This window comes from Acomys minous, assembly GCF_964271855.1.
Source record: "Acomys minous genome assembly, chromosome: 13".
NCBI lineage: Eukaryota > Metazoa > Chordata > Mammalia > Rodentia > Muridae > Acomys > Acomys minous.
Window position 1 is genome coordinate 101,048,679 of NC_140495.1, and position 18,709 is coordinate 101,067,387.

An 18,709-nucleotide genomic window follows, 5' to 3' on the forward strand; every position below is an offset into this window, starting at 1 on the left:
TGTTAAATACTTCTGAATTGAAGCATTTCTCCTTTGTAGGTATTACTGAATTGGTGAGCCACATCCATGATTTGGTAACATAAAGTGAACAAACAGCTCTGATTCTCCAAATAACCCAGAAATCATGAACCATTCTCACTCAGATGAGGCCTGACAGTCAAGTCATACACTTCTTCTTTTTCTTTTTCCTGAACCCTTCACAGCCAGCTGCTAAGTGTTTCATCAGCTAGTAACTATGATTGTCTTTATTAATTTATGGAGGACACACAGTGAACTTAGCTGCAAACAGAAAGTCCCAACTTAATCAGAATTTAACAAAGTGAACGGGATTAGGACAAATAAATGAATGTCTTCTGTTAATTTTAAGTCACCATAGACTCTTGAGATGGCCAAAAATAAATAAATAAATAAGTATCAAACAAAACAAAAGACCAACAAAGAGAAACCTAGCAGGGCAATGTAGCTTTCTTCTGCAGCCCAGGAGACCCTGAGCCCTGGCATCGGACACCAAGTTGTTTACACTGTTGGAGTGCAATTTTGCTTTAATTTGATTGTCTGCGCCCTAGTTTTTCCTCTTGGAATAAAATAATGTGTAACTTAACAAAAAACAAAAACAAAATCCTACATTTAAGTGCCTTCAGAATTTTAGACCGTTTAGAATTTTTGAGATACCAAAAAATTTTAGAGTTGGGTATTTTAGACAGAGACATTGGGTGTTTTTAAGACACTGAGCTTTTTTTTTTTTTTTTTTAATGTTTACATTTAGAACGACTGAGACTCTAAAAAGTTGGAATGTTTTATCCTGTCATCTTAATACTAACACAACCACCTTGAGGGCTTCAAGAAATGAAAGGTTATGGTTTAACGGGGCTTATTTATTATGTTTGCTTGCCAAGTTGACAGGGAATAATATGTGTTGGTTGGGTTTTGTGAACTTGGCACAGACGTTACCTGGAAAGAGGAACTGACTCTTACCTGAAAATACTCCATGAGATTGACCTGCCAGCAAGGGTATAGACCGTTTTCTTGATTAATGATTGGTGTGGGAGGTCAGCCTACTGATCATGGGACCATCCCTAGGTAGATGTTACTGGGGCATTTCACAAAGCAGGCTGAGCAAACCATGAGGGACAAGCCAAGTAAGCAGTGATTCTCCACAGCTTCTGTCTTAGCTCCTGCCTGCGGCTTCCTGCCCTGCCTCGAGTGTCTGCCCTGACTTTCCTCAGTGATGGACAATGATATGAAACATAAACCAAATAAACCCTTCCCACCCCAAGTTAATTTTGGTCATAGTGTTTTATCAAAGAAACTCAAACTAGGACAAAGACTAACTGTTTATTTAAATTGAATTAATACTATAATACTAAATGGTCCCAATTTAAATTCTGCTCATAAGTTAAAACCAATCAGGTTTTCTATTGCTGTGAACTGAACTGGTAATGTTGATGAATCTTTAAAGCTATATTTTATTCACTATGTGTCCTAGGGTATAAAATTTAGGTACGTATACCAACCACAGGCCTATCTTAAGAATTAACAGGAATACTGCCATAATTTTTAAAAAATGTCTTGAGATGGCTTGGTGGCTAAAGAGCGTATCCCTTCTGGTATGCTCAGAGACACACAAGCTTGTGCATGTACAAAGACACACAGACAGACTTATATGCACATTAATTATAATAAAGTATGTATAAGCCTTTGGAAAATTCCATATGTAACTTATATTTTTCATTCCTGAATTATAATTCCTAGAATGTGCTAGAGGATAAGTAGGTTTATGAGTGAAAAAGGAATCCACAACCAACTGTCATGTTCTAGATAGTGTTGTTTGTTAGCTGTTTCATGCTTTCATCCAGCAGCTGTGTGGAAGCTGAGCAGCTAAGCAGCTGAGCCTACCTTGACAGACAGACAGACAGACAGACAGACAGACAGACAGAAAGACACACACACACACACACACACACACACACACACACACGGAATCCATCAGGTACCTGCAGAATTAAAATCATTTTATGTTTTTGTCAGCAGCTGTTAAATAATCTGACCAAAAATACATTTTATATATTATGACTCAAAGTGTTTTGAAAAGTGACTAAGTGGTCTTGAATTCTAACCATGTTATCTCTCATAACAAATTGAAAACAAGTCATATTATGGGTAAATTAGGAAATGAGGCTAAAATGGGGAGGGAAGTGGCCCAGCTTTGCACTGCCTATCTGCCCCTCCCAGGTCATACACAGCCAGGGATGTCTAGGCATCTGATATTGCAACATGATGCTACCATCTGCCAGTATGCTGGAACATTCCCAGGCGCCCATAGCATGCAGCCCAGAGACTACATCACAGGTTAGATAGGCCTAGAGAGGGTGGCTATGCTAAAACCAAAATTTGAAAAATGAAATGGTAAGATTTATTACTCTGTTCTAATATTTATTAATTTATTTACTTATCCAATAAACAGTTGCCAGATCAAGCATACGGTACAGATAAGAACTTCCTGCCAGTGTCTGGACACCAGAGAAGCCAATTTCAGGAAGCAGTGGGTCTCTGTAGAAAATAAAAAAAATCACATCAGTGGGGTTGAAATGATAGAAATGGGGATAAAAAAATCATTGAGCATGTCTGAAATGGTGAAAACTGCATAGAAATGGGCAAAACTGAAGAGCGCCTGAGTGCTTTAGAACCCTTGAGCATTAGAACAGCCACTATCCTTTTATTTACCCTCACTGCAATGAATGCACACAGCTTGCTTTGTTTCCAAGGAAGCGGAGGCAGTAGCCGGTACATGTAAAGGCTCGCCTTCTTCAGTCGGAAACCACCACGTGTCCAAATCTCAGTCGTACCACAAGCCTAGGGGAGGCTGGCCCACTAAGTAACCTCTAGTCCTCTTAATCCTCTGAAGTCGAGAGTGATAATAACTATTTCCGGGCTCCATTCCTAGCTGGTTCTGCACCCTCTACAGCAGAGCCTGTCACATCCTGTCCAGTAATTACCAAAAATATGGACTTTTTATAATATTTCTCGTTTTTTAATTACAGCATAAATACACAATTTCCTCTTTCTCTTTTCTCACTCCCCCAACCCACTTTTTTTGTCTCACCAACTTGTGGTCTCTTTTTTAAATTGTTGTTACATTTATGCACGTATACATATTTATGGAGAGAGAGAGAGAGAGAAATCTGCTCAGTCTGCATAACATTATTTGTTCATACATGATTTCAGGAATGACCACTTGGTATTGGCGAACCAGTGTGGGGAGGGAGATTGTCCCTGCAGAACACTACTGTGCTGTCACAATCATTCCTTAGGTGCCTATAATTCCTTGTTTGAGGCACTGTGAAATTTTCCCCTCCCATGTTAGCATGCCTATTGGTGTCTTCCTTGTTCAGATCTTCTTTAGGCAGCCATGTTAGTGAGACTTCATAGGTGTGGCTTATTTGACATCTCTAGGTGACACAGGTGTGTGTGTGTGTGTGTGTTAATAAATATGCAAGTGAGAATTTTAATTTTCTGCATCTTAATTAGCTAAATATACAAACCATATAGATCAATGTGACTTATAACATAGTGCCAACTAGTTTTCGGTAAGCCAGTGTCCAGTGACAACAGTCAGGAATACTTGGGCAGTTTATTTATGGCTACAGAAGGGAAAATAAGTTAAACCAGTTAAATTTTAAATTATTGCGGCGTTGCAACTCAAATGGTGGCAGTTAGGGGTCAGTGACACTGAACAAACCCTTGCTTACTACTTAGGGGTCCTAGATTCAATGCCTAGTCCCAGAAAAAATAAATTACATAAAAAAGTAACATTCTTTTTTTTTTCTTTTTTTTTTTCTTTTGTACCTGCAACATTCTTACCTGAGTCCTCTTGACCTAAAATTAGGCATCACTCAGGATGACCTTCTGAAGTTATCTGCCTCCCTTTATTTAAAAGTATGATAAACATTACTCTAATGATTTTTATTCTAATGAACAACCACCAATAACAGTATATCTTGCCTTCCAGGCAATACAGCCAAAGTGTACATTGAGATTCAGGATGAAAACGATCACCCCCCAGTGTTTCAGAAGAAATTCTACATTGGAGGTGTGTCTGAAGATGCAAGGATGTTTGCGTCTGTGCTCAGAGTGAAGGTATGAAAAATTATGTCTGGTGTGAAACTACACTGGGAGCAAAGAGCTCCGACTTTTGCAGATAAGCTATGGCCTAACCATTTGCATCAATGGCATTTACACTCATGTTAAAAACACAAAAGCCTTAAGCAAGAGCTTGCATTAGCTTTATTTCTGTTGCTGGACCAAATACCCGGATGAAGGAAACACAAGGAAGAAGGGGTTATGTTGGATCAAGTTATAGAGAGGATAAATCTGTCACAATGGGGAAGTCTTGCCGACAGAAACATGAGGTCTACCAGCAGTCCGGAACTGTTGAGGGGACAGGAAGTGGCACCAAGCTGTAAAACCGCCAAGCCTACCCCCAGTTACTTACTTCCTCCAGGAAGTCTGTACTTCTTTAAGGTTCCACAACCTCTTGAAAAAGCACCTCTCTCTGGCATCCAAGAGTTCAAACACATAAGCCTGAAGGAAACATTTCACATTCAAACATGATGGAAACGTATGGATTTAATTATCCAGACTCAGTGCAGGTTTTTTCTATATGAGGTCAACACTAAGCAACTTCATGTATGTTTGCAAAAAAACGAAGTCAAAATTCTTACAATATTCTACATAAAATGTTAATGTTTTCCCCAGTATATATTTAATTTTTGTTGTTTGTTTGTTTGTTGTGTGTTTATTTATTATTGTGTTTAGATGAAGCCATGGCTAGGAGTTGCATCACACATGTGCAGATCAAAAGTCACATTTCTGGAGTCAGTTTACTCTCCTTCCTCCTTTATTTGGTTTTGGGAGCTTGAGCTCAGATTGCCAGACTTGTACTGCAAACGCCTTTACCTGCTAAGCCACCTGCACAGCCCTCCTCCCAACAGGATTTCGCACCTCTGTTAGGATCGTTTCAGAATAACTCCACAGAGTCTCAAAATAAAATTCCTAGTAGCAGATATGGAAATCATTAATTTATAATAAAAATAATCGACTTCTTGCAGTAGCTTTCCAAATTTCAAATGATGTTGAAATTAGAAAATAAAAGTACAGACTCCTAATATTAGTACTTTACTAGAAGTCTTCTCTAAAAAAAAAAAACCCCTTCATATTTCATAAAAATTTGGCAAACTACTCATCTGATTTTCAGAATGCTCAAGTTTCAGATTGACACTTCCAATTTTTCTCTAATATGCACATAATATCTAGAGATATTTTAAATGCTCTTAAATGCTTTCAGTTGTTTTGCTATTACACAACAGAATTTTTCACATTTTCTTCTTGTTTAGGGTAAGAGTTCTGACGCTGGTTCTGTGTAGGTCCTCTGCTATAGTTACTTTTCTGGGAGCACCTTAACCACTTTAAAGGCTGCACGCTAAATGATACAAACTCGTTTTGATCCCCAGCAAGCTCAGCTTCGGGATTCCTGTGCTTTCTCGCGAGAACCTTTATCCCTCCATTTAGCTGGACCTCGGTGCTTAGTGCTATGCTTCTGTCTGCTTCCAACACCTGTCAGTCGCCTTCAGTAACAAAAAGAAGTTACATCCAAGCCAACAAAGAATGTCCTGGCTGGACAGCTCTCCCACAATGGCAGGTCCTGATTCCTGAACTAAGCTAGGAGTTTGTGACTGGAAAGAAGAGAATTAGGCGCTCAAGGTTAGAGAGTCTGACGCCAACATGGATAGAGGAGTTCCGGTTTCAAACAACCCAAAAAGTAATGACAAAAAATAAAGAGAAGAGAAAAGTGGACAAAGGGTAAAAGAGGGTTCAATTTCCAGATGATGCTAGGGTTGGGATGCCCCACGCCGTGAATTTTTACAATGCAGCTTATTCTAAAAGTCATATACTATGCAGGGGGGTGAGGGGAGCAAGAATCAAAGTGCTCAAATGTTATAATATTCCATTAAATAGGTCCGCAGATACCTATAGCAAGGAAATTCAGTTCTGACAGCCTTAGACCATTTTGTGTTATTATTAGAAAATTATGACCATGAGGGTTTTGTAATGAAAACAAGCTTAGTTTGCTCATAGCACTGTAGAGTGAAAACCTCCAACTGATGGGCAGCCAGTCTGTTCAGCCCATGGTGAGGGGGTTCTGCCCTCACAACATGGGATTGTGTGAAATAAGGGAAGAAGGAGAAGAAGCTGGGAAACCGAAACTCGCTTTGGAAAAAGCTCATTGGTTGAAGAAACAATTCTACCCCTGGAGAGCTGACCCATTCCCCATAAGAGGGTATTAATCCCTTTAGAGATTGGTGCCCAATGATCCAATAACCTCTCCCAGGCCCCATTTCTTAAACATCAACTACCATTCAATTTTATAATGGGAACCCAGCTTGGCGTGCATACACCTTTGCAGGACAAACCATCTCTACACCACAGCATGGATACAACCCGGTAGTGTTTGCAAAGGGTGCAGAATCGTATCCCACAAGCAGCAACAGAGAGTGAGAGGGTTGCCTTACCCCTACCCCCAGGGTCTGCAGGATGTATAGTATAGTCCAGAGGCCACGACACCAAAGAACGGCAGAAAACCCGTGTCTTTTCTAGTGGAAAGGTACGGGAGAAGGAAGGGATCAAATGTAAGAGAGGAGCAGACCTCTGAGCTCTAGGGGATCTAGAGAAAGATAAGAGTTCAGGTGCTTCATGGGGATCAGTGTTTGCCAGTGAGACAGACATGCCCTTGCAGTGATCAGAAACCCAGGGACGGAATGACTGAACAGAGGTTAGCAATGCATGGCTGGACAGACCTGATGAAGTAGTTCAATTAGGAGGACACAAACTGTGCTGTGGATCCAACAGAAGGAGCCATTTTAGTTACTAAAAGAACATTTTTTTTTCTTGGAGGACACAGCATGTAACACTGGTAAAGAAGGGCGGATAGATCAGAGTAGAGCTTACAGAAGAGGATCCTCTTCGTGAAGGGTGGCGAGTGAGAGCAAAAACCAGGGAAATAGTGACAGGAGGCCAGGGGCTGGTGAGCCAGCCGACAGAATGGGTCTATATTGGCCGACACACCATTGCTATTCTTAGCCTGGAATCCAGGAATCTTTTATTTCCCGTTTTAGCCCACTAGACATGAGGTAAAGCAGTTCTCAATTCATACTTGGAATGGGAAAAAATATTATTTAAAAGTACTACTCCCCTGGGAGACCAGAAAGATAGTTTTAAAATGAGAAGTCTCCTGGGACTGTGCTAGAGGCTTTTAAGTCGCTTGCTGCCGCATATTAGAGTAACGCCAGATTTCATCTACTATGAATAAAAGTTATTTTTTTTCAGCCTGACATAAAACTCAAGATATTGAAAGTTATACCTCTTTAAAGATGCAGCCAGTTAAAGAACAAGGGAGGGAAAAAAAAAGTCACGTAAAACAGAACTGACAGTGTAAGACGTACTTTGAAATATCAAGACAGAGAGCTGTGCTCCCTGAGAGTATGGAGTGGAATTGGGCTGATACTTTAAAACATGCTGTGTGACGATAACCCAGTGAGATCTTTGCTGGAATGAATTGGCCAGTATGTGGTGAGAAATAGGGAAGTCTTGTATCTGCTCTCCATTGGAGTATCAAATATGCTAAGGGCCTTGCTAGACTCTACTGCTTGAGAAGTAAGTGTAATTAATATATGCCTACTGTGTGCTGAAAACACGGAGCTAGCCTTTCTAATCTCCTTATAGATTATAGTCAATGAGAGAAAAAGAAATGAGGAAAGGGGAGGGGACTCTGGACGGACACACCATCTAATGTAATCTTTCTGCAGATTTTATACTGCACTGCGTAGAAAACAATCATTTGAAATCGAGGCAAAGACAGCTTTAATTTATTTGCCACAGTGCAACAGTTTGTTCATACTAGGGTAGGATTGTACTGGCTGATATTGTGGGTCAACTTGACTCAAGCTAGAGTCATCAAAGAGAAAGGAGCTTCAGTTGAGGAGATGCCTCCATGAGATCCAGCTGTAAGGCGCTTTCTTCAATTAGTGATCAATGGAGGAGGGTCCAGCCCATTATGGGTGGAGCCATCCTGGGCTGGTGGTCCTGGGTTCTATAAGGAAGCAGGCTGAGCAAGCCAGGGGAAGCAAGCCAGTAAGCAGCATCCCTCCATGGCCTCTGCATCAGCTCCTGCCTCCAGCTCTCCTGGTCCTAACCTGCTTGAGTTCCTGTCCTGACTTCCTCCAAAGATTAACCATGATCTAAAAGTGTAAGCCAAAGAACCCTTTTCCTCCCCAACTTGCTTTTTTTGTCATTGTGTTTCACCACAACACTAGAAATCCTAACTAAGACAATGATGAAATCTCAAAGTTGTTTTGGTTGAATTTCTCTAATTGCTAAGGAAGATGAAAACTTCTCTGAGATATGAATTTGGCATTTTTTTTCCTTCTTTTGAGAACTCTCTATTCAAATCACAGGTTCATTTTTGGAATGGCTTTTTTTTTAACTCTTTGTTCTTTGAGTTCTTCATGTATTCTGAATATTAATCATCTGTCAGTAGATAGCTGGGGAAGACCCTCTCCCACTGTGTGGCCTGCACTTCACCAGGTTGGTTGTTTCTTTTTTTTTTTTCTCTCCTTTATTAATTTATTCTTGTTACATCTCAATGGTTATCCCATCCCCTGTATCCTCCCATTCTTCCCTCCCTCCCATTTTCTCCTTATTCTCCTCCCCTATGACTGTTCCTGAGGGGGATTACCTCCCCCTGTATATGTTCATAGGGTATCAAGTCTCTTCTTGGTAACCTGCTGTCCTTCCTCTGAGTGCCACCAGGTCTCCCCCTCCAGGGGACATGGTCAAAGGTGAGGCACCAGAGTATGTGAGAAAGTCATATCCCACTCTCCACTCTACTGTGGAGAGTGTTCTGTCCACAAAGGTCTAATATCCAAAATATATAAAGAACTCAAGAAATTAAACACCACCAAACCAAATAACCCAATTGAGAAATGGGGCATGGAACTAAACAGAGAATTCTCAACAGAGGAATATCAAATGGTTGTTTCTTTAAGAGCGCAGAAGCGTTGTAGCTTCATGAGTCACACTTGTCAACTGTTGGCCTTTTAAATTTGACTAATGGAGTCCTTCCTATTCAGGAATCCCTTTCTGATATGTTTGTCACCTGGGCAACTGCCTATGTTTTCTTCTTGAAACACTTGAATTTTCAGTGTTTCAGATTTTACAGTTAGGCTTTTGATCCATCAGGAGTTAGTTTTTGTACAAGGTGATAAATACAGCTCCATTTTCATCCTATTGTGTGTTGACATCCAGTCCTCAAGATAATTTGTTGAAGATGCGCTATTTAATACAGTGTATGTCTTTGTCACCTTTGGCACATATTAAGTGGATGAAGTTACATGTGTTCACATTTGGGTCTTCAATTTTATTCCATTGGTCTACCTATCTTTTTTTGTGTGTGGGCCAGTATCATATATTTTTATTACTATTGCTCCATAATGTGGCTTAAGATCTGGAATTGTAATCCCTCTAGCACTGTTCTTTTTGCTCAGGATTATTTTGATTACCTGGGTCTTTTATTATTCCATATGAATTTCATGATATGTTTTCTGTTTATCCAAACAATAAAACTGATTTTGATTGGTGTTGCATTTAATCTGTAAGTATCTTTTGCAGAATGATCATTTTCACAATATTAATTAATTTTAATTAATGGTTAATATTAATATTAATGCTCACCAATCCATGAGCATAGGATGCCTTTCCACTCTCTGATGTCTTTCTCTATCTCTTTCTTCAGAGGTTTAAAGTTTCGCTATGGTCATTCTTCACATTCTGGATTAGGTTTATTCCTAGGTTGGGTGTTGTTGTTGTTGTTGTGGTGGTGGTGATGGTGGTGGTGGTAGTGGTGGTGGTGGTGGTTGTTTGAGGCCATTGTAAATGGGAGTGTGTCCATGATCTCTTCTCTGTGTTTCTTGTTGATGTATTTTTAAAAAAAGCTTTTGGTTTACACAAGTAGATTCTGTATCCTGCCACATATTGAATTTATTATTTCTAAAAGCTCCCTGGTAAAGTTCTGGGAATCTATTATACAATATATTGTCTGCAGATAGGCATTGTTTGACTTCTTTCTCTACTTGTACCCCTTTAATTACCTTATTGTTCTAGACAGGACTTCAAGTACAAAGTTGAAAAGGATTAGGGATAATGGGCATCCCTGTCCCATTCTTAGCTTCAGTGAGATTGCTTTAAGATTTCTCCATTTAGGATGATGTTAGGTGTAGGATTATCATAGAAAACTTGTCTTGTGTTGGGATATACTGCCCTTAGCCCTACATTCTCTAGGCCTTTCATCATAAAGGCATGTTGGATTTTATCAAAGGCTTTTTCTTTATTTATTGAGATGACCATGCTATTTTTGTCTTAAAATCCATTTGTGTGGTTTATTACATTTAACTACTTGTGTATGTTGAACCATCCTTGCATTTCAAGGGTAAAGATAACTTGGTAGTGGTATACAATCTTTACGATGTATGTCTGTGGAGGTTAATTTATTAGTATGGCCTACTAATGTTTATTATCAAGCCTAGAGTTATTATTTTGGAGGTATTTTCTAACCCACTAGCAATTAATCAAGACACAGACACCTGTTATATTTTAAAATAGCCTTAGTAACCTGTGGCAGGGCAGATATTAATCCCCTAAACTACTTCCCATATTAGGGCAGGTATCCCATACCCTGTCTCAATCCCATGCCATCTGCTTCTATTAATTTCTAGCGAGCTACTTCCCATCCATAATCCCAAATACTTGCTAATTATCATCATCTGGGCCAAATCTCCATTTATGCCAGCCATGTGCTTCTTGCTTCTTCCTGCCCTCACCCATGGTTCCAGCCTCCTTAATCCAACTCTTCTCCTCCAGTCTCTCCTCCGTGCCTACATATTCTCTCTCCTCAAAGCCTGGGAACCTTCCCCACACCTATCCCATTTGCTCTCTGCCCAGGTGTGATGGCTTTTTATTGGTCAAACAGGTATAAGTTCTTGAGACACAGTTACATAGCAACCTTGGGGCACAAAGACAACAAACAGTAATTAGCATCAAGGTATTTCAGACTGACCTCCAACATATGTCTGTATTCTATTTGCAAGTATTTTATTGATTACTTTTTAATCTGCGTTCACCGGAGATATCAGCCTGTAGTTTTATGTTGTTGTTTCTGCTGCTGCTGCTGTTGTTCTTTTAACCTGGTTTAGATATTAATGATATTGGATTGTTGTCTCTCCCTCCCTCCCTCCCTCCCTCCCCCTCTCCCTCCCTCCCTCCCCCTCTCCCTCCCTCTCCCTTCTTCTTCTTCTTCTTCTTCTTCTTCTTCTTCTTCTTCTTCTTCTTCTTCTTCTTCTTCTTCTTCTTCGTCTTCTTCTTCTTCTTCTTCTTCTTCTTCTTCTTCTTCTTCTTCTTCTTCTTCTTCCCTCCACCCCCCTCTCTCTCCAAGAAGGACTGGCTACACATCTTCTTTCAAAGTCTGGTAGAATTCTGCTCTGAATTCGTCTGGTCCTGGGCCTGTTTTAGGTGGAAGGCTCTTCACTATTTCAATCTCCTTATTTGTGATGAGTCTATTTAAGTCATTGACTTCTTCTTGGCTTAACTTTGATGGTTTGGCTGCATTTAGAAACACACCCACTTCTTTAAGATTTTCTATCTTAATAAAGTACAGAGTTTTGATGTAGTCCCTTATAATATTGTGAATTTCTTCAATATCTATTGCAATGTTTACCTGATCACTTCTGATTCTGTTAATATTGAGGTTTTTCTTTCTTCTTATTAGATGGGTAAAGTGTCTGTCAAGTTTATCTTCTCAAAGAACCAATTCTTAGATTTGTTGATTCTTTGTGTTTTTTTTTTCTATTTTGTTCATTACTGCTATGATATTTTATTATTTCTGGCCATTGGATGGGTTTGGACTTGGTTTGTTTCTCTTCCCCCTCCCCAACTTTTTGGGTTGCATCATTACTGAGGTATTTCTCTGTCTGTGCTCTTTCTGTTTTTTTTTTAAATGTAAGCTCTTAGAGCTAGACATTTCTCTTAATGTGTCCCAGAGGTTTTGTTGTATTTACATTTTCATTTAGTTCTAGGAAGTTTTTAAACTATCTTCTTTGACCCATTCATCATTAAATAATGAGTTATTTAGACTTCACAGGTTTGCTTATTTTCTAGAGGTTTTTTCCCCCTGCCAATTTTAAGCTTTATTACATTGTGGTCAGATGGGATACAGGAAATTATTTCGATCTTTTTGAATTTGTAAAGATATGTTTTATATCCCTGGACATGGTCTGTTTTTAGAAAAGATCCCATGTGTTATTAAATAGAATGTGTGTTCTTTGATATTTGAGTAGAAAGTTCTATAGATATCTGTTAATTACGTTTGATGTATTATGTCAATTAATTTTTATGTTTCTCTTTAGCTTTTGGTCCAGATTTACTGATTGTTAGAGAAAGTAGGTATTGAAATCACCTACTCTTGATGGATTGATGTTGACCTGTGTCTTTAAATCCTGTAGTAAGATTTAGGGGTGGTTGTTGTTGTTGTTGTTGTTGTTGTCATTTCTGTTTCATTTTATTGGGCATCCCAGAGTTTGGTGCATATATGTTTAGGATAGTAATGTCTTCTTGGTTAACTGTTCCTTGGTTAGAATGAAGTATTCCTCTTTATTTCTTCTGATTAGTTTTAGAATGAAGTCTGTTTTGTTGGATATTAGTATAGAGGTGGCTGGTTGCTTGTCGGTCCCATTTGGTTGGAGTACTTGTGTCCATCCTTTTACTCCAAGGGAGTACCTATCTTTAAAAGCAAGATGTGTTTCTTGTAAGCATCAGGCAGGTAGGGATTGTTTCTTCATCCATCTAGTCTGTCTCTAACTTTTGGTTAGAGCATTGAGTAGATTTCTTTTGTTGGTTCTGAGTTTATTATAAATACAGGGTGTTGGGCAAGGAAAAAAGATGTAGGGGGATCTGTGTTGGGTCTATAGGTTGGAAATGTCTTGGGTGGAATGAATCCAGTGGACAGAGTGGACTGGGCTGGTATTCAGCATCTGCTTCATGTTCCAAGCCTTAATTATAGGGGTAGATAAGTCTCAGTAGAAAAGGTAGATATTATATGGGAGATACGGGAAAGCCCTGTGGCTTGGCAGCTAGGCGGAGAGGATCCTGGCCAAAGACCAGAGCTCCTTTGCAGCGAAGGCAGAGGAAGGCCAGACTAGGCTGGTCGACTCGTTGTGAGGTCCAGGCTAAAGCTGGTGGATTGAGGAAAATGGATGGGGAAGGAGGGCAGGGATACCCAGCAGGCTACACCCTGGAGGAGACCTGGGAAGAAGTCTGGGTATGGAGTGGAATGGTGGGGGGGGGGGGTGCGAGGGGACCTCTGGGTGGATGCAAAAGGGGTGGATATATCCTGGACAATCTAAAAACTTTATCAAACAATTCTAAGGCAGAAAATAGAATCATTTTAAGAATTTTAAGAATTCGTTTTCCCTTATAGATGTGTGGGAGAAAAAGCTGCCTTTGTTGTTGTTGTTGTTTTTTCCCCCACAGTAAAAGTATAATAGAAGGTCCTGAACAACAGAAAATTTTTCTTTCATGATCATAAAATGAATTATCTATAAACCCTGGAAAACAAAACTGTCCTTTATCTCACTAATGAGTCCCCATGGAATATTTCCTGCCACCTCCCATGCATATTAATTGTATGTTTACGAATAATCATCAAGCAAATCAGAGACATCTAATGAGAAAAGCAGAAGTATGCAGGGATCCCACATCTCACCCAGGTTGATGAGTGTCCCCTTGGCAGTACACGCCACTAGGAGGTGGAATTACCAGCCTACAGTTCATCTACTGGAGCTGCATTGCAGACAAGGTTACTCACAATTCGTTTCCTGCTACACTTAAGTCCTGCTCTGTCTTTAAAAGAAGACATAAAAAGACTACTTGTCTGATCCAGGTTCACACTAGATTCCAATAGTGTGCATAGACAAGAAAATAGTGATTCAGCAGTATTAGATCATGTGCGTGTGTGTGCGTGCATGTGTGTGTGTGTGTGTGTGTTGGGGGTCGTGCATGTATATGAGTGTGTGGTAACCTGAGGTCAACATTGGTTGTCTTGCTCAATTTCTCTCCACTTTATTTTTAGAGACAATTTCTTCCTGAACCTGAATTCAACAATTAGGCTAAACTCTCTGGCCAGTGAGATAAAAGGGACCCTCTTGTCTCTGCGTCTCCAGTACTGGGGTCACAGATGTGTGTACCATTTTATATGTGAGCTTGGGATCCAATTCAGTCCTCTTATTCTGACGGCAAAAGCTTTACCAACTGAAACACACACACACACACACACACACACACACACACACACACACACACACACGATAGTACCTTCTAATAAAATCTGTCAGTCCAGTGCAAGAGTTGTCTCACTGTGAAATCAGGCACCTGGCAGTCATCTTCAGCCCGTCTCATAACCCTGTCAGTTCTGTGTATTAGCAAACTGCATTTCTGTCTTGATGTCAAGTGTAAGTTCTTCCCAGCTGCCTGTTTGGTTCTTTCCTGCATCTTCTATGGCTCAGGAATGGCATGTGCAGGATGCCACATAGTATGAAGGGAGAAATAACTAGAGCAACTGTTCTTCTCATACACACACACACACACACACACACACATACATACATCATGGCACATTTATAGTCATATATACACATATACATACATATATGCGTATATATGCATGAACAGACACATGCACAAATGCACACACAGATGTGCCCATACATACATACACGTATGCACATGTGCACACAGAAACGCATGTACTCGTGTACTCACATATATGTGTACACACAAATACATACACTCATGTACTCACACACATGTGCGCACACACACACACACAAACATTCATTCATGTATTCACACACATGTGCAGACACACACAAACAAGATAAATGATTTAATGGTTACATTATCTCTATGGTCAAAAAAAGAATGGATGTCTCATAATTTGGTAAAATTAGTAAGTCAGATGTATTCTAACAGAGAAGCTCTTTCTCATATGTATTTATTTTCTGTTTGCTGCATAGGGGTTTTCCTGATTTGACCAAGAAATTTTATCAATGTATGTTGAATGTAACTAAGAAATACTCAAATTTCAGGTAGTGTGTTTTCTGCCAATCAAAAGATTATTTCATAATACTTTTACTTCAGCTTTGCAGCTGTTTCCTTTTAGAAAATATTAGTTTGTGACCAATAAAGTAAAATCCATTGTTACAGAAAAATATATTTATTTTTAGTGCATAATTGTAGCTATATGCATTTGCATACCCAGATATACAGATGCCAAGAAGGAAATGGAGGGGGCTAGAGAGAGAAACACTCTGAAATACAACCAATTTAAATGAAAGGCATTTTGAATAGCCATTGCTTTGGGTGAATAAGGTCTTTATATTAAAATGTTGCAGATTGTGTAATCCAAAGAGACAGATTGTTAGTGTCCTGTGTACAGATAGTCCAATTTCAGCCTGGAAATTGAAACTTTTTTACAACGAGTGTCTCTTTCATGACACTAAAGGCTTTTTTTGGTTATCATTAGTGTCAAAGCAACAATTTAGATTCATCATGGTTTTGAACATTTACATTGATTTTCCAAACTAAAAGGTCTATAAATTGAATTCTATTTGTCTTGATGTGGCCTTTTTTCCCCTCGTAAAAGCCTGAGAAATGAGTTTTTATTTATGTAATAAGACTTTGTGTTACTTAATTTAATTGATAGGCAGTAAATTATCAACAGAGTGAATTCACAGGAATTTAACTTTCAGCTTTACTGTGTCCTTCCGTAATTTTTCTATTAAAATGGAAGCTGAAACATGAGAATACTTATCTTTGATTATTATTCAGAATTACAGCCATTTTTTCTTTTGTTTGTTTGTTTGTTTGTTTGTGATACAGGGCTTCTATATGTAGCCCAGATTGTCCTAGAATTTACTACGTAGACCAGGCTAGCCTTGAACTCACAAGAGATCCTCTTGCCTCAGCTAGGATTACAGGTTATCTTTTAAAGTAACTATGCTTTAAAATACATACATGTGCATACATGTGCATGTGTATGTTAAGAGAAAAGTACATCAATATGATGCAAATTCACCAACCGTGAAAATTATATTCTGCTAAATAGTGGGATGTGAAGCTATTTCATTTGCATTTGTAAGTGTTCCAGCACCTGTTTGTTGTTGTTTTGTTTATAATTGGCTGCTGGGGCTCAAACTCAGGACCTTAAGCTATGAGGCAAGGGCTTTACAAGGAACGCCACCCTGTGAGTCACTGACGCACGAGGTTCCTTTGTGGTAACATCATAGCAAATTCTCTCCAGGTAAGTATTTTTGCCCTTGAAACAACAAGCAATACAACATTATTAAGATAAACCAGTAAGTAAACTTTCTTTAGAAATTATGTGTTATGCAAATCCCTAAACAGTGATACTTATACAATGAAAAGAACAAACCAGAAAAGTGTCACAATGTCCTCACAGTTACAGACATTGCAAACTGAAGTTTGTAATTCGTGCCTTTAACATGTGTGCTACACACCAAGAAACAAACCCGTGAACATCATATTCTGATCCAGTCTATATTGGTCTGGCCTGGTTCCCCATTTTATACAGAAGGGACCTAGATCTAGAAAGTCAGTGGGCAATTTTCAAATAACTAATGACAATAATTGACATGAGCTTAAATCTGTCTATTCTCAATACTAGTATATAATCCACTGTAATCTTCTCCTATACCTATTTAAACACAATACCACTTACTAGGTAAGACATTACCATCAAATGCATAAGTAAAAATCTTAATATGTTCCATAGAGACATAATTATGTCAGAGTCATAATACAGTAAATGTACACACACACACACACACACACACACACACACACACACACACACACACACACACACACACCAGAAAGGCATATGCAACTGAAGACAGTTCTCTTGAAGGGAGTGAAAGAAGCATTCAAATCTCCATCAACCAAGAAAAAAAAAACTCCATCAACCTTAATCTCTCTCTTCCTCCTTCCCTCCTTCCCTCCTTCCCTCCTTCCCTCCTTCCCTCCTTCCCTCCTTCCTTCACTCCCTGTTTGCCTCCCTCCCTTCCCATTTATACCATATTACATTCCAGGAATAACCATTATTCCTTTAGCCTATTAGATAATAGCTATTTTAACTAAATATAAAAAAAAATATATTCAGCATATCAAAACCAGAAACAGTACAGATTATTAGGGAAAAAAATGTAGGCCACATGATATAGGCCGGATCACACAGTACATGCAGGTCATTAGAGAACCATAGTTAGTAGCTATGTGGCTGGTTCGAAGTTTTTAGTTGGATATAAGATTCAGCCTCAGCTAAATGACCCCAAGTGAGATGATTCATGGCCGTTGCTGGGCTGCTGACCTCTCTGTGGTAATGGTAGGTGTCCACTGGATTACTTCATCATGAGAAAAGCATAAATAAGAAAAATAAGAAAAGAAGTTGGCATGGGAAACTGGAATCAATTTACTATTCATTTTCTTGCTCGCTTTTTAACTATTGCGAAGGGGGGAAAAAAGAAAAAAATAAATAATGCGAGCCCTGAATTGGGCATCATAAGCTTGGTAGACCACAAGAGAGCTACAAGACTGCACAGTCAGAATGCAGGGTATTTTCCCGGGGGACTCTTCATATGGATGAGGTGTTGAGGTTAAGCAGAGAAAGAGGATGCTGAGAAACAACTCTCAGCTCAATACAGATACAGTGTGGTTTGAATGAGAAATATCCCCAGGGGGCTACCTGGTGCCTTTGTTTCAAGAGGAGAAACCTTTAAAATGTGGTTCTTGGAAACTGAGACAGAGGGGAGGACATTCTAGTGGGACTCTAGATGAGAGAAGCATGGGAGAATGGCAAAGTAGAAGGATCTAGAGGTTCCTAGAAACCTACAAGTAGAACATTATGATAGGCAGATTTGGGCACAGGGGTCCCGCTCAAACTAAGGCACCAGCCAAGGACAATACAGGCGGTAAACCTTAAACCCCTACCCAGATCTAGCCAATGGACAGAACATTCTCCACAGTAGGGTGGAGAGTGGGATATGACTTTCTCACATACTCTGGTGCCTCACCTTTGACCATGTCCCCTGGAGGAGGAGACCTGGTGGCACTCAGAGGAAGGACAGCAGGTTACCAAGAAGAGACTTGATACCCTATGAGCATATACAGGGGGAGGTAATCCCCCTCAGGAACAGTCATAGGGGAGGGGAGTAAGGGGAAAATGGGAGGGAGGGAAGAATGGGAGGATACAAGGAATGGGATAACCATTGAGATGTAACAAGAATAAATTAATAAAGGAGAAAAAAAGGAAAAAAATAAAATAAAATGTGGTTCTTGCAAGAGGCAGCAACAGCACGGTCCACTGTGGGGGGGGTGGGGGTGGGCTTTGAAGCTGTGTAGCCAAGTCCCATTTTCTGACCACTTCCCACTTCCGGTTCCTTTGAGAGGTGAAGAGGTGAGGAGTCCCACCTGAGTGCTCCCACCTCCCTTCCTGTCTTTCCTTGTCAGGATGGATTATCTTCCTCCCAAC

At 39.7% G+C, this 18,709-nt stretch overlaps 1 protein-coding gene across 1 annotated transcript in view; it reads left to right on the top strand.

Annotated features, from left to right (window-relative positions):
* PCDH15 (protocadherin related 15) overlaps positions 1–18,709 on the top strand; it is a gene marked incomplete at its 3' end in the record, with an annotated part of 1,334,501 nt that overhangs the window by 1,246,686 nt on the left and 69,106 nt on the right. The window contains exon 29 of the mRNA XM_084754693.1: positions 4,010–4,137. Within this exon, the coding sequence (XP_084610819.1) occupies positions 4,010–4,137 (128 nt within the window). The remainder of the gene's footprint in view (positions 1–4,009; positions 4,138–18,709) is intronic.